Source organism: Pyrus communis, chromosome 10 (genome assembly GCF_041283825.1).
Source record: "Pyrus communis isolate YQ-2024b chromosome 10, ASM4128382v1, whole genome shotgun sequence".
Classification (NCBI taxonomy): domain Eukaryota; kingdom Viridiplantae; phylum Streptophyta; class Magnoliopsida; order Rosales; family Rosaceae; genus Pyrus; species Pyrus communis.
The window spans coordinates 501,640-529,613 of NC_142574.1; the positions used below are offsets into that span (position 1 = coordinate 501,640).

The 27,974-nt window shown below is 37.4% G+C and overlaps 2 protein-coding genes across 2 annotated transcripts; one reads left to right on the plus strand and one right to left on the minus strand.

Moving 5' to 3' along the window:
* Positions 1–12,873: 12,873 nt before the first annotated feature.
* LOC137729968 (LYR family of Fe/S cluster biogenesis protein) lies at positions 12,874–14,495 on the plus strand. The gene is made up of 2 exons (XM_088677344.1): positions 12,874–13,042; positions 13,932–14,495. The coding sequence occupies exons 1-2, from the start codon at positions 12,990–12,992 to the stop codon at positions 14,272–14,274; spliced, it is 396 nt and encodes a 131-aa protein (XP_088533470.1). The 5' UTR covers positions 12,874–12,989; the 3' UTR covers positions 14,275–14,495.
* Positions 14,496–19,949: 5,454 nt separating this feature from the next.
* LOC137727916 (putative methyltransferase PMT24) lies at positions 19,950–25,769 on the minus strand. Its single transcript, XM_068466782.2, has 9 exons — positions 25,231–25,769; positions 23,628–24,685; positions 23,396–23,545; positions 22,645–22,915; positions 22,206–22,316; positions 21,935–22,109; positions 21,171–21,440; positions 20,595–20,789; positions 19,950–20,476 (listed from the first exon to the last, which is right to left on the minus strand). Exons 2-9 carry the CDS (start codon positions 24,642–24,644, stop codon positions 20,248–20,250), a joined length of 2,418 nt encoding a protein of 805 aa, XP_068322883.2. The 5' UTR covers positions 24,645–24,685; positions 25,231–25,769; the 3' UTR covers positions 19,950–20,247.
* Between the last annotated feature and the right edge of the window lie 2,205 nt (positions 25,770–27,974).

The window sequence follows — 27,974 nt, forward strand, 5'->3', positions numbered from 1 at the left end:
TAACCCATATGCGGTTCCACCACATCGTTACCGAGCAGAGCTCAAGACACCATCTTCTTTCCGACGATAGTTCAGGCGAAGGGGAAAGAGAGAGAGTGCGCCACGGGTTGAAACCCCCAATTTTTCACGGAGGGAGGACACCGGCCGGTTTAGGGTTTCAACCCTTCTTTCTTTTTCATTTTTTTTTTTCACGCCCAAAACGTGAGTTTTGCTTACGTGACACAAGACGGATTGAAAGCAATGAAGCCTTATTAGTAAATAAGACAGAAGCACAAAGAAGAAACAATAGTCCTAAAATAAATACCAACAACACAGCACCATGTTCAAGCCAATTTGCCTTGCGTTGCCTTCCCTGCAGCCACTACAACGGATTGCTCTGCTAGTGTTTTACCATACAAGTCAAAGAGCTCGTCCGAGAATTCGTCTCCAAATCGCTGCTTGATGAGTCCCTCCACTGTAGCTCTCACTTGAGATGCAGGTAGTGAGGAATAATATAGACAATGTCATGTGTGGCGAAATGAAGCAAATTTTCCCATCTCTCCACGCTAAAGCGTCCATTTCATTCTATAGCAGCTTCCAGTTCTTTGGATGACATGAAATAATTAGATAGATTAAATGAATCTACTTTCTCTTCATTAACAATTCCCCGCACGCAGAACTTAAAAAAAAAAAAAAAAAGGGAGTAAGCCATAACTTATAAGTATCGAGCTTAACACAAATATTACACGTAATCACCTACATGTGATCTAAACTTGAGATATTAACTCACTAGATTATCAGTGAATAAGAATATCACTAGACATTCAACAATCCTATAATGAAAATAACATTGTACCAGAACGTGATAATCAATTAAAGTCTCTTCTTCAAGGAAAGGGAAATGTTATGACTTAGGATTGTGATTATCTTAATCACAAATTAAGAGTCAAGTTAGTTGTAATTGAGGGTTTTACTTGTTATTAGGAGAATTTGTTAAGAAGGCCAGTTGTCAATTATTGCATGAGGTATTATAAAGCACGTATGGTCCTTGAAAGAGAGATGAGAATTGTTGATGTACAAAATTAGTGAAGACTTTGGAACAACGTTAAGTGTCAAATTTGTGACCTTTGTTCGGTTGTTTTAGTCACCTAGTGAGAATAATATGTAAAGCGATAGAGATAGGGAAGCAAACACAAGATGTACGTGGTTCACCCTAAGTCTGGTTATGTCCACGAAGTAAAGGATTTCTTATTAATAGTGAAGGGTTTACACAAATACATAAGTTTAAGTATAATCATCATCAGTGGGTTCTAATGACTAGTTTAAGTACAATAATGACATTAGGGATTAATTGTAGGAGAATGATCTTCTTTTATAGTTGAGGAGAGTCTCCAGCTTTTGTTCGCGGTCAATGTAGGACTCTATGAGTTTTATTCTGTTGTCGACATGTGCCATGCTGTAATTGGCCTCCTGAGTGGAGGGAAACTCTCGTGCTTCAGCAGGGGTGCCTCAACATGAACCTCTCAATAGGCCCTTGAAGGTATAAAATTGACCCGTGCTTGGTAATTTAGGGATTGGGTAAGTATGGTATAAATAGTGCTCCCCTAAGTTCTTGAGTGAGGAAAGCTTCTCGGTTGGGAAATTGAAAAATTCAAGTCACCGAGTAATCACAAAACTTTTAAGTACTGAAATGTAGTAGCATATAGTAGGAGTCCCCCAAGTCTCCAGTTAAAGAGAGTTACCGAAGAAGGTACCTTGCTAGTAGCCAAGTTGTAAAAATAACAAAGCTCCACATTTTCTCTTTTAAGTGGCAGTCCAAAACTCCTTTCTCATATATTTTTTTAAGAAGGTTGTTAGGCCCAAAAAAGATAAGGCCCACGCCCATTTTCTTTGTTATTTCTGCTTTTGTTTAGTTGCCAAGCCCAAGGAAGAGAGGAGGCCCACGCTTGTTTTTTGGCAGCCTCTCTCTTCTTTATTAGTTTTTTATTTGAATTTCGAACCCTAGGCCTTAGGCTAGGGTTCCCGTGCCTTCACCACATCCCTCCTTTTTTTTTATAGGAAGTTTTAACGAAAAGCCCGCGGTACTGTTCACTTTAACAAAAAATCACATTTTTACACTAAAAAGTCAAACTTGGTACTATTCATTTTACCCTTTATTTTGTCCTTATCGTTAAAACTCAAAGTTTTCAAGCCCTTTTCATTAGTTTTCTTTTTTTTTATTTTTTTATTTTTTATTACTATCTTATATTTTATAATACTTTTGTACGTCAAAATCCTATTTTTTTTGGGAGTTTTAACGAAAAGTTTACGGTACTGTTCACTTTAACGAAAAACCATATTTTTACACTAAAAAGTCAATTATGGTACTATTCACTTTACTCTTTATTTTCTCCTTATCATTAAAACTCAAAGTTTTCAAGCCATTTTCATTATTTTTTTTTTCCTTTTGGCCTTTGTGTTATAAACTTCTTATTTAAGTGTGATTGTGTAAATTCTTGATTAGATTTTATTCTAATTATTCTTTCATATTAGGACTTGTATTCCTTGGAGGAGAATAATTTCTTCTCTCTCTTATTACTATAAATAAAGACATTGCGTAAGGGGAATAACATATCATCTACACAACCCTACAAGCACATCTCTCTCTATATTTTCTCTGTGTCGTTAGCCCCCTCTCCTCTGTCAGTTAAATATAGGCCACAACACGTTATCAGCACGCTCATGCCGCTGTGTTAGGAATCTGACGTGGAAATTTTCTGCATCAAACCAGTTTATCAATATCATCACGCAATCAGGTTCTTTCAAAACAACGGTTTTTATCTCGATATTTTTGCAGCTCTGATAGCATGACTCAACTTTACGTTTTTCGAATTTTAGATTCTACATAAATCGTGTATGCATTATATCTATAATTGTTGAATTATGTGAATTTGATATTGCCACAAATTGCATCAAATATCCGTCCATGCATTAAATTATTTATATGAATATGCATTGAATTAATTTGGAATTGAAAAAATTGTAAAGAATTTTTTTAGTATTTTGTTGAACACCCATTTATGTCGATAGGCTCCCTTCCCCGAGCCGAGAACCCAAACCCTAAACCCGACGCCTAGACAACGTCACCCCCTTAAACCGTCGTGACGCATGGCCTGCAGCCATGCCCAGCCACCATGGCTCCTTCCCCGATGACTGGAAGTCATCCCCGACGGAAATTGGACCGAGATTCACTTGAATCTCATTGGAATTTTTTTGAAAATCCGATTTGAATTTTTCTAGGGTTTGGTTATTGAAACGTTGAGATTAAACCATCTCTGTCTACCATCATGGTCATCAACGACCACCGTGACTCGCCCTAAGTCCTACAAACCCAGACACGGCCGTCAGAAGCGGTGGTGCCGAGCATCTTCTCTGATGCGCCACCCAACATGGCTGGGATCTGTGTTTGGTTTGACCACAGCCTTTTGGGCCTGGACCCTTCTCGGCCTATCTGTATAATTTTTTTTTTTAGGCTTGCGAACCAAACCCAGTTGTTGTTTACCCTAAACCTACTCATGACACCAGCCTAATTGGGCTTTGGTGTCCCCGTGTCCTCACTGTAGTAGAACCCAACCCTCGTAGGGCTTTCGGTGTTTTCTGCACCCTGATGCACTAGATCGCATCCCTAGGATCATTTACGTTGCAAGCAGCGGATCTATGCCATTCAGAGCCCTCTCAGATCTCGCCCATAAGGTTGGGCCTGCTCCTACAGCCCAGAAAAGCCTGCATCCTTTTCTGTTGGCTCGGCCCACATTATACCCAGCCCAATTTTTGGGCCGAGGCTACACGGTATTAACTTACTTAGTCCACTTATGGTCTTTGGCCCATTATTGTAGGTCCCGAATTTAATTGCCTTTTTTTTTAGGCCTTATCGATTTTATAATTTTTCACCCACACTTTAAATTTGGTCCGAAGTCTATATAATTGAGTCAATTATAATTATAGACCTGAAGTTCTATTCACATATTTTCTTGTTGCATATTTCTGTATATATATATATATATATATATATATATATATATATATATATATATATATGTGTGTGTGTGTGTGTGTGTGTGTGTGTGTGTGTGTGTGTGTGTGTGTGTGTTTGTTTATAGGTACTATGAACCTGAAGTTCATAAACTTTTTCTCGAAAAACATTAATTGAATGGATTTAAGTTTTCGAACTTTTATGCATGTGACTGATTCAAATTAATTTTTATTTCTAGGTATGACCAGTGGAAAAGTTAGTTGTTTGATAGATAGTGCAATCACACACACTGTTTTGCGTAAATGCATCTATTTCACTAACTTCATACCTAAGAATGCACCTCTGACAGCCCTCTCAGACCCATCCAACTAGATCGAAGGATATGGTAAAGCACGTATAATGTTGTCCAATGATACAATTTTGACCATTGACGAGGCACTCTATTCTCCACGTTCCAGAAAAACGTTGTTGAGTTCCAAAGACATTAGAGATAATAATTATCATGCTAAAACCTATGTAAAAAATGGAGTTGAATTTATGTGCATAACTTCCTACAAATATAGCCAAAAGCGTGTTCTTGAGAAGATGAAGCGTATCCTTAGTGGTTTGTATACTACAACCATAAGCCCTATCGAAAGCCACTATGTGGCCGACCCTACTTCTGGGACCACGCATGAAATTACACTTTGGCATGATCGTTTGGGACACCCTGGACGAATAACGATGTGCCGTATCCTCAAATCATCACATGGGCATCCACTAACCCGAAGTTTAGGTTTAATTCAAGGAATCGCATGTCAAACTTGCTACATGGGAAAGCTAATTATTAAGCCTTCTTATGACAAAATTCGTTTGAATCCTCCTATTTTTCTACAAAGGATTCAGGGGGACATTTGTGGATCGAATCACTTTCCCTGCAGACCATTTAGATATTTTATGGTTTTGGTTAACGCTTCCACACGTTGGTCACACGTGTGCTTGTTGTCCACAAGGAACAATGCATTCTCCAAACTGTTGGCTCAGGTTATCAAGCTCAGGGCTCACCACCCTGATTATCCGATCAAATCTATTCGATTGGATAATGCTGGATAATACATATAAAACTTTTGATGACTATTGCATGTCGGTTGGGGTTGAAGTTGAACATACAATACCTGATGTTCATACCTAAAACGATCTTGCAGAGGCATTCATTAAACGCTTACAAATGATTGCTCGATCATTGGTCATACGTACCAAGCTTCCGATCACTCCTTAGGGCTATACAATATTGCACGTAGCCATGTTGATCCGCTTGAGGCCTATTGCGACCCAACCATATAGGGTTCTTCAATTGGTTACTGGATACGAACCCGACATATCGCATCTACACGTTTTTGGTTGTGCAATTTATGTACCGATTTTACCGCCCTTACGTACAAAAATAAGGCATCAGCGAATGATGGAAATCCATGTCGGATATGATTCTCCTTCGATTATTTATTACTTAGAACCTTTGAAAGGGGATCTGTTTACCGCTCGTTTCGCAGATTGTCACTTCTGTGAGACAATCTTCTCGTATTTAGAAGGGATAAGAATGTCATCGTTCTTGAAGAACAACGCAAATTATCGTGGACGACTCCCACTTTGTCTCATTTAGATCCCGCGCTGCTCAGTCTGAGACTGAAGTGCAACACATATTAGATCTTCAGAGCGTACCTCATAGCATGCCAGATGCTTTTACCAATCTAGAATGAGTGACAAGATCACATATTCTAGCTGTGGATGTGCCTGCAAAGATGAATGTACCAAATGTACGACGAACTTCCCTCTTGGAGGCCCAAGACACCACTTTGGCCTATCCACGTACATTAACAGCTAGCCAATCATCTGCTTCTACATAAAAGTGTGGCATACTTCTTGGTTCAAAAGATTCACACCCCTGGAAGAAGAAACCCACGACACAGGCACCTGAAAAGCCTATCGTGAATCTGATTATCGCCTACTTATTCTATCCAACTCATGAGGAAATTATAGATTACAGAAGTGTCTTTGAAGAGAGAATCCACCTTCTGAGAATCGTGAATTTTTGGTCTATTATGCTAGCTTGGATGATGTTTGGTGTAGAAATAAGATAATCATCGACGATGCATTAACATATGCAGCAGCTGCTGAGATCATGTTGAGCGATGACATTGAACCTCGTTTCGTTGATGAATGTCGACGTAGAACTGATTGGTCAACCTGGAAACAAGCAATCTAAGTTGAACTCGATTAGCTTGTGAAACGTAAGGTATTTGGACCTGTAGCTCTTACTCATCGACATGTGAAGCTCGTTGGTAACAAGTGGATTTTTGTTCGGAAGCGTAATGAGAAGAACAAAATTGTACGTTGCAAAGCTCGTCTTGTTGCACAAGGCTTCTCACAACACCCTATGGTTGACTATGATGAAACTTATTCACCCATTATGGATATGATTACTTTTCGCTACCTTATCAGTTTGGTAGTTTTTGAAAAACTGAGTATGCAACTGATAAACGTAATAATTGCGTATCTCTAGGGGGATCTTGATACGAAAATTTATATGAAAGTTCTCGAATGACTTACATTGATTGGATTAAATATTTCCAAACCCTAGAACATGCTCTCAATTCAGCTGAGGCGTTCACTTTACGGTTTAAAGCAATTCGAAAAAATGTGGTATAATCGTCTGAGTGAGTATTTGACTAGTTAAGGATATGTGAACAACGAACTATACCCTTATATGTTCATTAAGAACTAATATTTTAGTTTTACGATTGTTGCAGTTTATGTTGACGACATGAATCTCATCGGGACTCTTGAAGAGCTCATGAGAACTGTTGCGCACCTGAAGTCGAAATTTGATATGAAAGATCTAGGAAATACTTGATACTGTCTCGGTCTTGAGATAGAGCACCGTTCAGATGGAATCTTAGTTTATCAATCGAACTACACCAAGAAGGTGTTGCGTCATTTTAACGAGGATAAAATGAAGCCTTCGAGTACTCCTAGGTCGTTCGATCACTAGATGCAAAACAAGATCCCTTTCGTCCGAATGAGAATGATGAAGAGATTTTTGGGTCTGAAGTTCCTTATCTAAGTGCGATAGGCGCTTTATTATACTTAGCTCAATCCACTAGACTCGACATCTCCTTCGCTGTTAATCTTTTAGCAAGATACAGTAATGCACCAACATGCAGACGTGGGACTTGTGTTAAAGACATTTTTCGTTACCTTAAAGGTATTACGGATCTGGGCTTGTTCTATCCTTAAGAATCCTCGAGTGATGCCGCACCCCCTTATCTAGAGTCATTCTCGCCTTGTTGGTTATGCCGACACATAATAATTATCGGATCCACACAAGACGCTATCTCAAATAGGTTATGTCTTTATCGTTAGAGGCATCACAATTTCTTAAAGGTTAACTAAACAGACCTTAGTTGCCACTTCATTTAACCATACTGAAATTTTCACCTTACACGAAGCAACTTGGGAATGCTTTTGGTTGAGAGTAGTTGTAGGCCATATTTAAAGCTCCTGCAATCTTTACCCCGTTGTTGATATCCCGATGACAATCTATGAAGACAACGCAGCATGCATCGAATAGCACAAGAAGAGTTAAATCAAAGGAAACAACACCAAGTACATTACACCGAAGTTCTTCTTCTCACATCAACAACAAGAGCATTAAAAGATTGAAGTTATTCTTCTCACATCAACAACAAGAGCATCAACAAGAGCATTAAAAGGTTGAAGTTCTTCTTCTCACATCAACAACAAGAGCATTAAAAGATTGAAGTCATGCAAATTCATTCACAAGACAATATGGTCGACCTCTTCACCAAATCATTACCGAATGCGACGTTTCAAAAGCTTGTTCAAGGAATTGGTATGTGTAAACTTTCTAAGTTGTAACATTGCTAGTTCTCTTTGGAATTGTGTCAAACTCAGGGAGAGTATCTTGTGGACATTTCATTTGACTTTGCATTACTCACGTATTTTGCCTTACATTATGGATTTTGTCCCTACTCGGGTTTTTACCATAGCCATAGGGTTTGTGAGACTTACTTCCTTATGCAAGTTCTTACCTTATTTGAGAATAGCGTGTTCCCATAATCACGAGTCGACTTCTTCAACCTTTGCATGATGCCGAATCTACTTGAGTATTTACACACTCAAGGGGGAGTGTTATAAACTTTTTATTTAAGTGTGATTGTGTAAATCCTAGATTATATTTTATTCTAGTTATTCTTTCCTATTACTATAAATAAAGGCACGTATGGGGAATAACACATTCTTTACACAACCCTACAAACACATCTATCTTTATATTTTCTCTATGTCGCCAGCCCCTCTCCTATGTCAGTTAAATATAGGCCACAACACTTTGTGTGTGTGTGTGTGTGTGTGTATATATATATTATTTTTTTTATGACTGTGCCCTACCCAACTCCCTTTTTCCTTGCCGTTTCTTTTTCTCTTCCTCGCACAGCCTCATTCCTGGCCTTCGTAACCTAGCTTCTCCACCCCCCCCATTCGAAACCCCAAGTGTGTTGTTGACATTTTTGAGCTCTGGGGACAGAGGTACTACTCGGATCAGCGAGTTGCAGAAGTTCAGAGGGGAAGAAAGGGGCCAAGATTTGCTTGCTTCTATTTCTAAGGCACAACAAGTTCAAAGCTTGGTGTTGACTTTGACCTAGGTTTGATGACGAGACTCCACAAATCGAACAGGCAACGACCTCAACCTGGGTTTGCTGATGACGATTTTATATGGGTTTCGTAGGCCGACCTACAGGCGGTGCGGCTAGAGGGAAACCAATACTTATGAGTTGCGCAATTTGAAAGTCATGACTACAAGTTACAGCTTGGGTAAGCAGTGGCTGCGATTTGATTCTTCTAAGGAATCCACCATTTTTCATGTAATTTTCAAAAGCTATTGAGAAGAATAGAAAAAGCTCTTAGCTTTCCTTTTGATTCGAGAAGAAAGGTCAGCTCCGAAGGGCTGTAAATTTAATCCCACAACGGAAAAGAGAGAAACAAACAATCAAGAAAGGTTTTCCAAAAGTGTCACCTTCTCTCTCTAAAGTTCTTGATTGATGGAAACAGAGATTGGGGTTTTAGGGCAAAATGACAGAATTACTCACAAGGCTTTGAAGATATTTGTGAGGAGATTTGATTTTGCAAAGTGTAAGATGGAATGGAAAGAAGAGTGAGGCATGAGGGATGCTGCAAAGATTTTCTGGAAAAGCCAAAATGAAGGTTTTGGGTTCTTGGTTTTGCAGATTCCGTGGTGGAATGAGGGAGGTTGTGAGGATTTCACGATGGAGAGTGATGAGTGTCGTGGGTTGCAACTTCAGTGGTCCGACGTTCCTCCATTTTTTTGGGGTGTGAAAATACTTGGGATTTGATTGTTTAAATGTGCTTTTGTTTATAATATACTTAAGTTGCATACCAATAATTATATAATATGTAATAGGGATCTTGTGAATGGAGAGAAATGTTTATGTTTATATGTTTGTTGTTCCATAGATTGCTAAAATGTTGGGCTTTGTGAATTTTTTGAATAGTTGTAGCAAAAGTTTGTGTTTGAAAAATATATTAATAGATTCATCACTTGGTTGGTGGAAAGAACGGCAAGTTGCCAAGACATATTGTAGCACATGCCAAAAGGAAAATAAAAATGTATGTTGACACACTTTCGTAGCTCAATTGGCTTATGTATGAATGTTTTGAAGGGTATGAAGTTTATGTTGATTGACATGAGTGATGTTCATGACATGCATGTTGTTTATGAATGTTTTGCTATGCATGAAAGAATCCATTGTTTGGATATGTGAACCATGTTGGTTATACCGCTTAGTTTCACTTACTTGGTGTTGAAGTACGTATGATGATGCTCTAAGTTAGAGTATAGAGGTAGGTCAGAGTTAGACCAAGTGTTCCAGTGTTAGGAATGCAAAAGACTTAGATGAAGTTGTCTGAACTGCTTCTTCATTAAATATTTGTTGAATGGTTTGTGTTACAAAGGATGCCAAACGGTTGAAGGTCAAAACATTTGTAATGTGTATGCCTTTCTATGCAATAAGTGTATGGATGGCCAAAACTTTCTCATTTGGTAGAACTTGACATTCGGTCCCCACCTGTTGATAGGGGTTTACCATATAATGGTTCCCTTGGTATGTCCTTGCCTTGGCAAATGCATGATTATGAGCTTTCGTCATCACCTCAAAGTAAGTCTTCTAAGTGTTAGCATTGATCATGTACTTGAAAAAGCATTCACGCATGCTTACCGCGAAGGCCTTGAGTGCTGTTTTGTCATCTGCCTCAGCGCAACGAGATTACTCGTGGTTGAAGCGACCGTCATATTCATGCAATGACTTCTCTGATTTCTAGCAAATGGTGTATAACTCATCAGCGGAATGTAAACAATCAGCTTGGAAGATGTGTTGAGCCACAAAGTCTACTTAGCTCAGCGAAAAAATCTACCATATCATGTTAAAGATGACAATACCAATGAAAAGCTTCATTAGAGAAAATGAAGGGGAAAATAAGACATTGTTCCTCGTCACTGTATCTTTGGTATGTCATGGTGGATTCAAAGGGGTGGATATGTTCAATTGGATCTTCCCTCCCAGTATACAACTGCAAGCCAAGCATCTGTTTCATTTCTCTTTGTAGAGGGATGCAAATGATCCTCCTTGTTAGAGGGCCTAGCCTTGGCTGTTTCCAGTCAGGTATCCTGGCCTGACGCTCGACCTTCACCTTGTTCACTTCCTCAAAGAGCGGTAGGAAAATAGGGTCTTGGTGAAGTTAGGCACTATTGAAGCTTTCTTTTGTAAGTTTACATCATTTCTTGAAAGTAAGGAAGATTTGTCAAGGACATGTGGCCTTTCCTTGGACTCAACATACTGGCTGTCAGAATGTGCTTATTAAAAGTCCCCCAAGTTTCATACACATTTTTGTTGCCCCAAGGCTTGTAGTTCATTTCCTAGATTGAGGGCATGCCTGGGTTGCGGTAAGGGAACAAATCATTCGATGATCATTGGGCCATTGATCATTGAGCCTAAGTGGATAGGTTTTTGTCGACACCGCCTTAAGAAGTCTCGACAGTCATGGTAAACAACTCTTGACCCTTCCATTTTTTTTGCAAATAGATGTCTTCATTCAATTATCTTGCTTTGATTTGAAATAGCTGGGTTAAGAAAAGTGTCATGTTGATCAATATCTTGGTGAGTAGCTTGCTCCTTATTAGGAATATCCATGTTGAAGACAGGTAACCCCTCGTGTTGGAGGACACCTAGGTTATGGTTGACTTCCACAAAGGTAATGGGCTCGTGTGATTGGGTCTGCCTAGTCTCTTGGAGTATCTCGAAAAGCTTCTCATATTGCTCTTGAATGATCTCATTCTTCATTGCTATCTTGTTGTTTTAAGCCTACAGCACTTCGACCTTAGTCTGAAGAGCAAACTTCTTATGTTTCTTCCTTCGTTGCCTTACACTAGGCACAAAGGGAATGTCATTCTGTGTGTTGTGGCTTCCTTCGCTCCCTATGTTAGAGAGGGGTGCCTGATCAAATGAGAGTGTACGAACGATGAAAACCAGCTTGACAAAACTAGAGAGAGTAGGAATAAGCGTCGCTTCCCACAGACAGCGCCAAATGAAATCAGTGAATACTATGGAACAATATAAAGTGTTAAGTTTGTGACCTTCGCTCGGCCGCTTCGGTTACCTAGTGATGATAATATGTAAATAGATAAAGATAGGGAAGCAAACATAAGATGTACGTGATTTACCCTAAGTCTGGCTACGTCCACGGAGTAGAGGAGTTCTCATTAATAGTGAAGGGTTTACATAAATATATAAGTTTAAGTATAATCATCATTAGTGGGTTATAAGGACTAGTTTAAGTACAATAATGACATTAGGGATTAATTGTAGGAGAATGGTCTTCTTTTATAGTTGAGCAGAGTCTCCAGATTTTGTCTGTGGTCGATGTATGACCCTATGAGCTTTATTCTGACGTTGACATATGTCATGCTATGATTGGCCTCTTGGGTGGAGGGAAACTCTTGTGCTTCGGTAAAGGTGCCTCAACATGAACCTCTCAATGCGCCCTTGAAAGTATGAAGTTGGCCGGTGCTGGATAGTTTTGGGATTGGGCAAGTATGGTACAAACAAGAACTTACAAAAGAAATATAAAAACACAAAAAAATACATTGGAGCCCTGCTCCCTTCTACTTCATCTTCTCCATTTACCATTTCAATTGCAGTTGTAGGTTGACATACGGTTCTGAGATTTGGGATCCTATCAAGACTCATCATCGGAGTTCATGTTGTTGATCGGTGAAGATGTTGGGGTGCAATTTTTCAGCAATGGCTGAGTGGTTATGTGGACATGAAAATACAATCTTACCCTGCATTTTAACAGACCTTCAACAAAAATCTTGAGATTAACAAACAAAAAATAAAAAGGAAAAAAAAATTGTTTTGGGCTAAAATGACTAACAGTCTTAATAACATGAGTTTAATTTCTAATTTTTTCACCATAAGGTCATCATGCAGGTACCGTATGACCACGAGAATGATTAGGCCAATTTGGCCTTATAAAATAAAGTGAAATAAATTAAAATACTATTTAATATAAAATTAAAATAAACTAATAACATAAAAAAGAGAGAACAGGAGAAGTACAAGAATGTATTATTCTCAGGATAGTGCTAAAGAGACTAAAATTTTAAATTAAATTTTGTAAACCAAATAATGTGATTATTTATAATTAAATTAATATTTATATATTAATTAACATGCTTATTTTCTATTGTGACAAATTATTAAGTTCGAAAATTCCTAGCAGTATATTCTCCTTGTTTAACTTGGAGAGTGACAAAGCACAAATTTCTTACGGTATGCAAAACATCTAACTATCGTCACTAACCTGCACATGATGGCAAACCCAACAAGCTGGTAAAAAGGGGATCGATAAGGTTTGTTATACATATATGTACACTCTCTTTCTCTGCGTTTTTGGCATTTCTGCTTCTCCGGGATCTAGGTGTGTATTTTCCCTTCGATTTATTTTATTTTCAATTGCTTAATTTGACATTAGAAACAACTAGACTATGCTAATATTTTGCTTCTACGAGTTGCCTAGTCTGTATTTGCTAAAATTTTCGCATAAAACACTGAATTTGTAACGAAATTGCGCAAATTAGCTTCTAGGTATTACTAAAATGGCGTTATGATGTGGAACTTAGTATATAATTTGTGATGTGTTTCCTGGAATGCATTTTTTTTTTCTCATGGCCACCACCTGTATGATGAAAGTCCTTTATGGAGTGCATGATAGAAAACCATCATGGAGTCGGAACAAAATAAATAATAAATAAAAATAAAAGAGTCAGTGCCATTGATCAATTGAATGCTATATTCAACTGTTTTAGTTTAATATAGTATGGAGTAATTGGAGCTAACGGAATACATGTTGCAAAACCGAGTGCAGTGGCATTCTAGGATTTATACAGCCGACCCATTTAGTGGGATAATGCTTGGTTGTTGTTGTTGTACAGATAGAATAACATGAAAACAAGTATGAACAATGACGACAGTTTTTTTATTTTGTTGGTCTCCTGTTCAATTTGTGGATTGGATTTATGGTGAAGTATCGAAGCTGGGTTCATCCGTATCATGTCCGTATGGAACTATGGATATGAACTATAGTATATCTGTGATCAGTCTTGCAAGACGTATACATTAGTGTTTGAGTCTTCGGTTGGATTTATTGTGCTTATTTTGAAGAGGTTGTTATACAGAACATTGTTTTGTTTTTCTAATTCAAAACTTGGAATTTCCCTTTGTATTGGTATTTGGTTGCATCTGGAAATCAGTTTCTTATACGATTGGCAGAAGCAACATAAGTAAAAAATTGCTATAATCTTTTGAAGTTCTTCTCAAAAGAAAATCCGGTGCCAAACAAAAAAAGACGCAATGGGACCCTCCAGTGCACCAAGGCGGCTTTCTGGGATGCAGAAGCAAGTACTAAGTCTATACAGAGGGTTTCTGAGGGCAGCCCGCACAAAATCTGCTGAAGACCGGCAGCGGATTGAGTCACTTGTATCAATTGAGTTCCGCCGCAATGCAAAGGAAGTAGACCGCAAAAATTTCCTCTACATTGAGTACTTGCTGCGACGTGGTAAGAAACAGCTTGATCAGCTCAGGAGCCCCGATATTGTTGGATTATCAGCTACAAATGTCAGTTTCTCTCAAACGAAGGATCCTACACACTGAAGTAAGAGTTTCATCTGTTCTTATTTATTTGTTGAGCCAAATGTAGGTAATGGAGGAAAAGGAATATTTGGCTGAAAGTTCTTATTGTATGCTAGTTAGAAAACTCCAAATTATGCAATCTGTATCGATTATCTTCCAAATAATGATGATACTTGATTCCTTGTAATCGCCCTAGTTCTGTTGTTTGTGTTGCTTATTATCAATAAATCTTCGTTCTTCGACTTTTGGATTCGTTTATGGTAAAATGGAATTAAAGTGTAAAAAGAATCGGAATATGATTTAGTTATGCAGGACATCCAACTTCGATAGTAAAGATTATACGAAGAGGAGCCCCTGGGGCTAGCTCAAGCGGTGAAGAATAGTAAAGCACGTAATGAGTTAGGTTTAGGTAGATTATAGGTTTTGGTTCCTTCTAATGTAACCGAAAAAAATGAAAAACAACGAATGTGCCTCCCCTTTGCCCCCAGCTTAAATACTGAAGGACGCAAGACCCAGCAAACAAAACTAGGTACCGAAAAAACTAAGCACCAAACATCAACCGTGACAGTAGCAGAGATGAGATGACCAGAAATTGAAGCAAAGAATACTGATTGCATTGCAGCTTCTTTATCTTTATCGCAATTAAGCGCCACCAAATATATGTATGTTGAAGAAATTGCAATTTTTTCATGTGTTGAATTAGAAGGAAACATTGTTAGACTCTTGGGAAATATGACTCAGCTTACCAGGATTGGGATTACAAATGTAAAAGAAAGAGACGAGAGGGACCTGTGTGCCTCAATTCAAAAGATGAAGCTCCTTCACTACTCGTTTTCAGTGGCAAGCGATGAAGAAGTTCTTCAAATAAATGCCCTACGGTCACCTCCTCCCTACCTTCGAATGGTTATTTTATCTTAAACTGGCTCGAGAGACTACGAAAACACTACTTTAGACGACAACATTAATTTGTTAAGAAAATAGATGCAGAACTTTGGATACGGATTCGCTTCAAAATTTGCAAAACCTTAACTTGACTCTGTTTTAGTAATCATTAAAGATGAAAGATGCAACATGATCCCTAATCGTACCTGTTTCTTGCCCGATAGCTTGTAAAAGCAAGACGTATTTAGTATAAGATGGCTTCAACTGCAAAATAATATATGTCAGCATCTTACGGAAATGAGTTGGTTATCAATATCCACTTTGTAGTGAGTTTTGTTCTGGACACTAATTTGATTCTTGCCTGATAGCCAGACTGATGCTCGAGCAATATCATATCGACCACTAAAAGTGAGGATGGTCGTTGACATGGTGCTCACTGCTCAAGCGATTTCTCGTTTGATCGAGGGCCGTATAGTTCTCTCATGTTTCCTTATATTTCAAGCAAGTAAAGAACCCATCTGTTTTCCAAATTCAGTAAATGAAAATTATAAACAAGCTGATAATGTTTAACTCATAAAGATGTATTTAATGGAGAAAATCAAGGCAGCACCACGGATGGTGAGTTTGAGTGAGTACTCAAAAGTCCCCTTAAGAGGAAATTAATTTCAGAATATTATTCAAGTTTTACACGAAAAAAAGTAGAAAGATCAAAATTATTTGAAGTGATACATATATTGGGCGTCAAGGAATGCCAAATTTGAAATAAAAGAAGCTCTACATATAGCTCTTACTGTCCCAAAACTTCTGATTGCTATTTCCTCCTATCCAATAATAAATTTACTCTGTGATCTTTACAAGAGACTGTACCGTCGCTGACTAATTACGTCAAAGAAAAATCTACAAGGACATATAACTTTGTTCATAACTAAGCACCTCATCAGACCAGCATATAACTAATTTCAAAGCCCTGCGTGCTTCCCTCCGATTAGTGCATTGCCGCGGATTGCATATTTGACGCCACGGATTGCATACTTGTCGAAGATTAGATATAGAATCCAAACTAAAGATGTTCATTCATATATTACTGTGGTGGCCAGTGGCTAGACCTTTCCATCAGATGAAGGGAGATTTCTAGTAGCTTCCAAGGCCTTGGAAGAAGATTTAGTCGCCGAGTTTGTGCCTTTGGAGGGAGACGACGCTGGAGTTGGTAGCTTCTTCGGCAGCATCTGATCCCAATTAGGCAACCTTGATGCTTCTGAGAGAACAATGAAAGCAAAAACAAGAGCGAAGAGCAAGCACTTTTGGCTCCAAGAAGTTGACATTTTGTTGAGAATTTGGAATAATACCGTGGAAACTGACAGGCGCTGCTGCTTTAACTTGCAAAGATGGAAGTTGCAGCTTTAGAAGTACTGGTGGCAGCGGACATGTTGAGTAATGTATGGAGACTGCCAACTCGTGTTGCTCGAGGAAAGGGTGGCAATGGCAGACAATGGGGCATTTGATTATTCTATAATCTGTTCGAAGCAGCTCATGTGGTTGCTCTCTTTGTGTAGAATCTGTTCGAGTGAAAAAGTACATTTTTAGGGATTTTTGTTTTTAAATTTTTAAATTTATTATTATATCCTTGGACCCTCCTTTGTTGGGTATAAAATTTAATTTTTCCATGTCTGGTAACAAATTCTTGTTGTCAGAGTTGTTCATAGTGGTATAATTAGTAATGCCACTTGTACAATTTGTGACCTAATAATAAAATAAGTTCACCAAACTTTGCTTTGCAGAATTTTATGTCCATGAGAAGCCGAGATGCCTTTGTGAACTTTTTCGACTTTGTAAGGTGGATTGTCGTGATTTTGCCACCAGCTGATCATCTTTTTACAACAAAAACAACAATTAAGCTTTATCTCACTAAATGGGATCAATACGAGTCCTCTTTTCAAAGAAAAAAAAAAACTTTGCAAAACTTTATGTGTCCCCATATTATATATATGCACCAGTGCACACATACTGTATATAGGTAGGGTGGAGATTTCCATTCTTTTTCTTTAAAATGATGATAATAGATTAGGCAAGTCAAACTACGTGTAAGACTTAGTTGTCGAACTACAATAGTAGAAACTTTACTCTCTAAACCGACACAAACTTTTTAAGCCTATTGTCGAGAAAACCCAACATAAAATTATAGCATTATTATTTATTGTTAGTATTGAATTTCAATCATGCAAGCACGAGGGGAGAGTTTCCTTTTCCTTTTTTTGAGATTACTCACAGCAAAACAAACAAGCCTAGCTATTTAAAAGTTGATGAGAAAAATTCTAAAGGAGTTCAAAGGAAGCATCTCGACACTTTTTGTATGCTATTTTGCCAACAAAAGAAATAGTTTTACAACAAAAAGTAATGGCTACCAGTGGTGTCAGTGAGATATTAGTATATTTTTATGAAAAGGGTTGTGATTAGAGGACCACATTTTCCTAGTTATAGAGGTCCATCCCTTAGTTCAGAAGTGAATTCATTCCGACAAGCACATAAGACATGATTAAATTAAGGAGGCAGATTCTCTGCCTTTCCACTTTTCGTGTGTGCCTTTTTATTTTGTATAGTCAATATTTTATATTTTTTTATAGAGATAATAAGATAAAAAAGAATAGTAATATAAAATGTTAACGTGACTTAACTGTGACCACACAAACAGGAGGGCATGAGAGGACAGAGAATCTGCCTCCTTAAATTAATCAATTGTGTAGGGTTAAAAGTTGGAATAATGATTTCGATTTCGACAGTAAAAAATTTTAATCCGAAAAATTGGAACAAAAATTGGTATGCATATATAGGAATTTTCATCTGAACTTTTTCCAAGTGTTTTAAACTTATTCCGATAAAATAACTTTCCGAAATATTCTTATTTTTTTATAGTTGTTTTCTCAATTATATATTTTGTAATCAATTTTTGTATTTTATTGTTAGTTTTGGATCCAATTTGTTCATTATTTTTATGTTATACATACGCTTACGTATTAAAAAGCATAAGCATATCTACTAGTATACCACAAATTAATTGAATTTATACATAAGCATACACCAAATATTAAGAAAAGAGTACAATAAGTTGCATGTATAAAAAATTAGAGGATATTCAAAAACTTATAAAATATATGAATTTCTGAATTATATTACGAAATCTCCTAGATTACTCTAAATTTGAAATTTCTGAATATGCCAAAAATTTTGAATTTAAAAATTGTGGTCTAATCCGATTTGATTCCAAAATTTTGAAACAGAAATTGGAAACATTGTTTCGGATCAGATCCTTCCAAAAAAACACCTCTCAAACTTAAGTAAAAAAGAATTAAGTCCTGGCTGACTACTAATATGATTTAATAGTCTTCATTTTCACTTGCAAGATACGATTTAGATACAATTATGTCAATGACGAATTCAATATCACATTATTATCAAAAAAAAAAAAAAATGTCCTAGCTTCCTTACAAACTTTCATTTGATACTATGACATATATGTTTTTGTATAATTATGAATTATACCAAATCAGCTCATCGGTTCATGTCACAATGATGCAGAGACTATAACATAAAAATTCAATATTTGTAATGAAAAGATATTCAAAACAAACACTTGTAAACGGCAGCCGTCGTCAATTCTTCACAGTGCTAGTCTGTCACTGAGCAGTCTATGATTAATCTTACCACAAACGAAATGAGGGAATGATTACAAAGGATCGAATGCATTTTCCTTGTGATATTTACTAACAAACTTTCTGAGCATTCGATATAGCTAGTTAAGTCCCGCACAGAGAAGAGAACCATTCCCTATATAAAAGAAATTTTCAGCGAATGTGTGTCTGAGAGTTGTAAAATCGTAAAAGTTGGAAGAATGTCGGGTGAAAGATAATCTTTAAATTTATGCGGGCTCTTAGGGACAAGAGGAGTTGGATTGTTGGAAGGAGATGGGCACTGCACTCTATCTCAAAGTGGTAGGGTCAGTTCTCACTCAAAATACTGAACCATGTCTCACTGGTCAATATTTTTAACAGTCATATGTCATATTCTATTTTTAATATAGTCATATGTCATATTTTACTCTGATCTTGTATGACTCAAACTCGAGTGCATAAGAGAAATATAGTGGTTTAATTAATTTGACTACTTATGTCTACTTTTCTAAGAATTATAAACTGATACAATGGAAAAGATAATTTCTCATTCATTGGAAAAACATATATACAAAGTTAGCAACCGTATTGGCTTGCAGCGCGAGTCTAGAAGATGGACTTACATGGTACGGGTAAACTTTTATCGTCGTGTTTCGTGTCAATGATACAATGACATATATAAGTTTCTCTCCACTTGACATTATCGATGGAAGGCCATGATAACGATGTACTCATGATATATAATTAAATTGTTTTCCATGTCTAGTTGGTTTTTGCAATTTTAGTACCTCATCTCTATAATGTGTTTATAAGATGAATTACTTAAGAAGAAAATTTATCCATTCCAATCCTCCCCAAAATGTTAAGATTAAAATGGAGAAGTTTCCTTCACGTATAATCCCATTCTAATCCACTCAAGAAAAAAAATCATTTTCCTTTATCATTAATACGCCTTGAATTTAGAGAGTGATCCATTCCAATCTAATCCTCTATACCACGCAGCAACGTTCTTTTAACTAAAATGACGTTCAAAAAAATGATATACCGTATTTCGAACATATCGTATCCATGATAATATACCCAAAAGACAGCAACTTCAGCAGTAGTAGTAGTAAGAAAAAGCAGTAACATGTCAAAAGACTACAATACTGAGTTTGAGTATTTCACTTCCATTTATACTCAGAATATCAAGATACAAAAATTGTAAGCCAAATATCCCCTCTTTTCAACAGGGAATAAGTTCACTTAGTAAAGAAAAGGAGGAGCTTTTGGGGGATTCTGAAGCTGAAAGAATATAAATTACGTGAAATTTACACATTAACGTATTAATTTAGTTTATAGATACTTGATCCTTATACGTTAATGGATAAGCAAACAAAAGAATACTTAATGGCTAAATGCCAGTATCGATTAAGCCTTAGGCCGTCAAAGATGCAGATTGAAGCATTTAAGCAATGGCTGACAGAATTGTTTCCTTCTCTGCAGGACGCCAAAACGTCTTCTGAACGTACAGCAAACCCTCGTTGTCTTTTGAGTAAGTAAATCGGATGTCCCATTGCAGAGATTTAGCCATACTCTCAATCTCATTTAAGGTTTCAGCGTTGTCCCATACAATTAGTTTCCCTTCTGGCCTCAGTATCCTATCAACTTCTGCAATCACTGCCACTAAGCTGCATCTGTAGCCAGAACATAACCATATTGAATCAGAGGAAATGTTGGGGGAATTTCTTGCGATTTAAAACTGCAGTAAATGTCTTTTTTACAAGTAACAAAACGGAAATGTTGTATACATACCTTTTCTTAAGGACAGAGAATAGATGATCTGCGTGTAAAAGATCATAAGATCTGGGGTAGGTACTGAACGATTCACACCAATCATGATAAATCCCAATTAAACCGCGCTCATAGATTATTGGAAGCGTGTCACGAGAGTCAACTGGGACTACATTCATAACCCAAACTTTTAAGTCTTTTAGAGCTGCAGCAAACCTACAAGCCGTTGCGAAAGAAAAGTCAGGCTATGTGAAAGATTCCAACATTCTTCACTGCACTGGAAAGGAAAAGCATTTCGCACAAGAGATATAAGAATCACAAACAGTAGCCAAAAGGAGATGATTATTTTTCTAACAAAGAGTATGACACACAACTCCAACTGATCTGAATTTTTCAACCATGTATTTGCATCTAAGGACATACCTGTCAGAATTTTTCACCTTCAGATACCAAGATGTTGGAAATACAAATAATCAACAGTGAAAAAGGAGGAAGAAAATAGAAGGCGGGTAACTGGGCGATTTACTCTTCGAGAGAATTAGGGACGGTGATGCTGTCATAAGGAAAAAGGAAAGTTAAAGATTAATAATTGCTTACCCTCCGTATACAGCTCTCATGTCCATGACATTCCTTACAGTAGACCAATTGATTCCCATCCCATTCAAATAGGTCTCAGAAACAACTTTTTTCCAATGCTTGTAGTCAGAAATGAAATCTTCTTGGGCAGATTTCCCATCAACATCAAGCAGAGACTTTAACCAGTATGGTGGTTTCTGCAACCTTGATGGCCATTGCGGAGGCCACTGAGATCCACGGTCTAATACACCCTCCGGGACTTTGTGCATGCATGCCTCCAATGTTACATTCCTGATGGAGAAATATAAAGAACTCTTAACAATGTTGGAAATTTAAGGTACTTCAATAATGTAAAATATTTTCTGAACCATCACATTTGATGGTGTTTAGCAGACCAATTTAGCGTAAGGACGAACTTGAAAAATCTAATGACATCAATTTCCAATTATTTTTGTTCAAACGGAACTTATCACCTAAGATTTTATTAGCAACTCAAAAAGTATGAGAAGAGGAGATACTATCATTTAAAGTTCTTTCAGTTCAACACTTGTGGTCAATCTTGCAATGGCAAGTACAAATTAAAGCTTTGAAATTTATGCATCTCAAGTTCACAGCACGTGAAGAATTTTCTGCACTACAAAATCCTCCCATTAGTCAACCTAAAAGTTTTTCCGATTATTTTGGATCCTTCTTTTATGCCACTTCCAATTTCTGTACTAGAGACCACCAGTAACAAACATAAATAAATGCCAATGCTTAAACATTTAGATAAAAAGGTGAAGTACCAGCCAGCATTTGGATCATCAGATTCACTGCAGAGAGGAGGGTCATTGCGTGATCTTTTATTGTAGCACTCATTGGTAGAGGGTTTTCTATATATGGCAGCAGCCACTCCATTGAGTTTGTCCTTTTTAATAACCACTAGATCCCAGCACATTGACTTTGTTAATTTCGACATAGCTGTCAATAAATAACATGAGGAGAAAGAATGTTAGATAGAAGCAACCAAAATACAAGATGCTTCAAAGGCAAACAATGTAGTAGGAAGTATTCTACCTTTCCAAATGCCAACATCTTCAGGAAGCTTTTGGTAAACTGGAGTAGCAGACCAGACAAAGTAACCACCAGGTCGCAAGACACGATTAAGCTCCAGGAGCAGTTTACCCCCTGCAATGGAACTCAAATTATATCTCTACAAATATATAGGGACTACAACAACGCATGTATGTGTGTGTGTGTATATAGGCTCCATTTTTCAAAAAAAATGGGGACACCCTCCTGACCGTTAGAGAGATTAAATCACAGGCCACAGAATCTCAACCACAAAATTTCATTAAAGCCAAATCTAATGGTCAAGAGGGGATCCCTTTCCTTAAAGGCTTCCTATATATATGTATGTATGTATGTATGTATGTATGTATGTATGTATGTATGTATGTATGTATGTATGTATGTATAAAATATATAATATATATATATATAGTGAAAACATTACCTTCAATATGCCAAGGGACTCTACACCGTGCACAGTGGATAAGATCAAACACAGAACTTGGGTAGGGTAGTCTTTTGGTACCCATAACAGCTGATATGGCAGGGATTCCCCGTTCTAGTGCAAATTGTACTTGGGCTTCGTGCTCATCCTTGGGAGCAAATGACATAGCAAGAACATCTCTTTCAAATAGAAATCCTCCAAAGCTAGCTACACCACACCCAACATCCAATATCACATGGCTTCTTTTACCCCATGCGATATTGGGAAGAGACTGCATAGCCATAACAAAATATACACTTTACACACTGAAATATTCAAAAATAAAAAAACTTTCACCAACAAATAATGCTATTTTTTATAATATTGAAAATTTGGAGCAGTAAGATAATAATTCTGAATACTAGAGTATACTCAGTAAAAGAACAACAAAAAGAGTGATGAAATCAGCTGGGAACTGCATCCCAAAGAACAGGAATTCATGCTATCCATGGGAAAATGAAGACAATGAGATGGAAACGATGCATTGATGAAGATATGAAATTAGATGGAACTGCATTGCATAAAATTCAAACCCACTATTAAGTAATGGAATAAAGAAAACCCATGTGTATCTTCCTTTAATAGCTTTTGGCTGAATGTTACTATACTATAGAAAGTACGGATTTCATAAAACTTCTATAGCATTCAACATACGCAACTTAATGTGAGGACAGGACATGGCAAAATAAGATGATGTATCAAGAGGACTCACTTTTTGAATAAAATCAATGTAATGAAGAGCGCCATTTATAAACTGAGTTCCGCCACCAGGAAATGTGAGGTATTCACCGGTAACCTTAACCCAATTTTGGTGCCCTTTAACTTCTGCGAGCTTCGTGTGAGGGACATTGTGGTACCATATCTGCATCATGAACCAAGAACATATTTCAATTTCAAGGATTAAAAAAGGTAACTGTTTCTGTTCCACTAGACAGATGGTATACCTTGTCCCTGCTTGTGGGCCACTGAATGGGTCGTTTATATCCTTCTGGTAGGGGAACAAGACAGGTAGGGGCTTCATCAGGGCAGTGCCTCTCTCGGTGTTCATAGTGGCCTCTACCTGGAAGCTTCTTGATAGATCCCCAATTGTCAAGACAAGGGATGTAGTCTGGCCCAGCCGTGACATCACAGACTTTCCACTTCCATTCATGATGCCCACTCTTACGTTCAGCTGACGAAGATTCTTGGGTTTCCTTCTCATTCTGCGACTCCACAACTTCAGTTGTCCCTTGCTCATTTTCAGCTGTAGTTTCCTGGCTTTCTGTGTTACCACTGGTATCACTTTTTTCCTGATCTTTCTCAACCTTTTCCGTCTCAGTCTGACTACTAGCTTCTTCTTCCTGCTTTACTTCATCAGAAGTCTCCTCTCCAGATGTCTTTGTACCTGAACTCTCTTCCACCTCCGTTCTTCCAGCTTCGGAATTGGACTCCCCATCTCCTGAACTAGCTTCTTGATCAGTTATTTCCTCTGTCTTTTTTCCCTGTTCGATCGAAGGTTTCTCATCAGATCTCTCTTCCACAAGCTTCTCTTGCTGATTTCCCTCACCACCATTGTCACTTTCTGGCTCGGTCTTCTCCTCAGATCCCTCCCTTGAAACCACTTCTTCCTGTTTTTCTTCCGTTGTATTCACAGACCCATCCTCAACATTTTGGTCATTCTTAATATCCAAATGGCTTTCACTCTGCAAACCACTGCCATTTTCATCCTCTTTTGCTACAGTTCCCGATAGTTCCCCCGAACTGTCTTCGAATTGCTTTGAATTTTTTTCAGTTATAACTTGCCCGTTTACGTTATCCATGGTCTCCTCAGATGATGACCCTTGATTCTGAATCGGAACAACTGTTGACATCAACATCCAGACCCCAATTAAACAAAACGCTACAAAAACAACCAGACTAGTCTTTGAACAACAATTCGATGACTTCCTTCCATCAACTCGGGAATACTTCCCCACAGCCATCGTTTCGATGTGAAGATCGATATCCCAAGTTATTAAATCACCTGAAAAGGGCAATAACAAAACAGACTCAGCTACCAATGTTATTTCTGTTCTCAAAGATCGTTTCTTGAAGGTGATATCATTTTCTCAAGGACATTGAATAAGTAACTGATAAAGCAAATTGGATCTTCCAAAGAAACCAGATCCATCAATTAACAAAAAAACCCAGAAAAATCAGAACTTTTTTCTGTTGGATTTCAACAAGAACATCACCAAACAAATTAGTTCTTTAGAAAAAAAGTGAATATAACCCATTTTTCAGCATAAAAAAAAAAACCCAACAAACAGAAACGAAATGGTGAGTCAATAATAAGAACAACGCATTGTTTGGTTGGTGAGAAAGTGCAGGAAAATAAACGCGAACTGATACAAACTTTATACTGGGAATATTCAAAAGCAACAAACTTGATTGTCTTTGCATGTCGTTGCTTTTATTCATCAGAAAAACGAAAGTACTTGGATCATTAAAACAACCAAAACAAAGATCTGATCAAATAATGATAAGCAATATAATACATGAGAAGATTTAGAGTGAGAATTTTCTTACTTGGGTCACTGCGTGATTGAAGAAGTGTAGGGTCTTGCTGCCTTCTCACTCCATTACTATCGTGTGGAGAGAGAGAGGGAGAGAGAGCTGGTCGGTCACTCAGTGTGGGGGTGTCTCTCTGATTTATAATTGAAGCTGTCCTCTTCTCTCCTACAACTATTTCATTTCAATTGTCTTTCACCATCACCATTATTGTTAAGTAAAGGAAGAAAATATCAGAGTGAGGAATGGATGGGAGAGTAAGGAAGGAGATCTACTCGTATTTCTATAGGTTTTTTTATGGGATCCGGGAATTCCAGCTAAGGATAAGTTGTAAAAAGCAATGGTCGTCAATAAAGTCCAATGCGCAGCGTACTAAACAGCAAGAGAGATCTATGCAAAGGACGGTGATCCACCAGAAAAAATTCAAAAAAGAAGAAATCTTTTCAATGGGTGTCAGTCATGGAGACTAACTAGCACAAAATGAGTTTATCTGTATTGTGGTGTGTAAGTCACCAACATACCGTCATGTGACGAGAGTTTTACACACTACTTGTATTAGTGGTTTCGAATGTCATAACATGTTTTACTTGAGTCATTCTTGTGTTCCACTTAAGTTCTTTGTTTGCTCTTTTTCTCTTTATGGATTTGGTGGATAGAATTTCTAAAGTTTCCAAAGTTGAAAGCCTCTAAATTTCCACATCAAGGTTGAGATGTGAAGAGGAGATGGAAGTCTACAAGAAGTTTTGATGCTAGTGAAAACTTCCTCCAGTGGCCGGCTATGTAGAGAGGAAAGAGAGAGTATGCCTCCAAATTCCTCCTCATCTTGGTTTCGAAAACACAGTTGATATATTTGTACACATGATTAGGTTTTGATAGGTCTCATATCATTTTTCATTTATTCAGACCAATTTGGAAAGTGGACCCTATAGACATTACTATATCGTTAATTCATCATTATCTTTAAATTAATTGCTCTACCGACACAGGATTCTTCACATTACGAAGGATTGTCATGCATTTTATGTAAAGAGATTAAAAAATGCAAGAAAAGAAAAACAAAATTGAGGTAATTTACAACATACTATCCTACACTAGAGGGAGTAAGGGAGTACCGCCGAGTAGGCTAAGACTTACATTGAATCAATCATAACAATATGGTTCTATTTCGTGTTTAGCAAGTATTGAACATAACATCTCTCACTTACAAACGAAGAATAATACAATTACATCATAATACTAAGTGGCAATAATATGAAATATTTAAATAATTTAGAATATTAAAACTTGTTTGGGACTGCTTGTCACCCTCCAAAACTAGGGTAGGTGAAAATTACCGAATCAAAACTGTGACTAATAATAGCCATTCAGTATTACGGTCTAGTGATATTCCTCTTCACTTGGAAATGAGAGGTCTTAAGTTTAAATCTTGTGGATGGCGATTTCGATACCAAATTAGGTTACCCATTGTGTGGCTTAGCCGAACTCCCCTTCTTCTTAATGTAAAAATGTATTGATGTCCTTAAAAAATAAATAAATTAAACTGTGACTAAAAATAAAAATTATTAAATTAGATAAAACGAGAAGAAAGGTGGGAGTGAAAATAATATATATGTCTTAAAATAATTAAGGTTTTCTTCTTACAAACAAAATGCTAAAATTGGAATATCTAATAACCTAAACCAAGAACTACAGTTCAACACCACAAAAATTTAGACAATGGTCAATTTATCCAACCCAGAATCACGATTTAGATCTTGGAATATTGGGCTATATTTCGACACAAGATCCAACACTCCCAGCCCACTGCCGAACCGACTTGCCAAAAAAATTTGGACGCAATGTGGAACAAGGGTGTTTTACGCACACCCTTTGCCCTCCCGCTCCTCTTGTTACGTTTTGTGACTTTCCTTGCAGGTGTGGATGTGGAGGCTTTGTTTCTGTGTGGATGGATTTTGCACAAAATTCTCAGATCTAGTTTATGGTTCAAGTACACTTTTTCTTTTGGGGTGACGGGTTTCTTTTGCGGCGGCAGCAGCAACAGCGGCGATCATTTGGATGATGAAGATTAGGGTTTTTGTTGTCTTTCTATTATTGTTGCCTACGGGCCTACAAATGTATGGGTCTCCCTTTGGGTTTTGGGTGGTTGTTTTACTTTGGTGGAGTATATTTTATCTTATATGTCTTGCTTTGTTTGATGTAAAGTTTTGTGTTTTGTTTGGAGCTAGGTCCATCTTTCACAAATTGTAACTTTCCTTACATTAAAGTGCTATTTCGACCAAAAAAAAAATAAAAATGTATGGTGACTATTTGTTTATATTTAAATGGTGGAGATCGGTCTAGCTTATGTAAGTTGTTAGAAGAGTTCGTTTGAAAGTTACAGCTATAGACAGAGTTTGTTCGAATGCTCAACAGCTACGAATACTTAGGACTCTTTTGCTGTATAAATAGCTTTAGAATCCCTTTTCTCTTGACTAGCACCTTGGTAAGTTGGTTGACTTTGGGGACTAGCACCTTGGTAAGTTTAGACATGAAAGCATTGTCAATTTTGTCGGTGCATGCTTTGGGGACTAGCACCTTGGTAAGTTGGTTGACTCTGGCCATGCCAGAGAAGAAATATCAGGAGCCACATGACCTTTGAGGCCGGAACACAGCCATGGATGCCTCCTGAGTTATTCAGCTCTTAGTGCCGATAACGTTACCCTAAAACAAAATAAATAAAAATAAATAAATGAACAATCAATAAATTTGTGACTTGTCTTCCT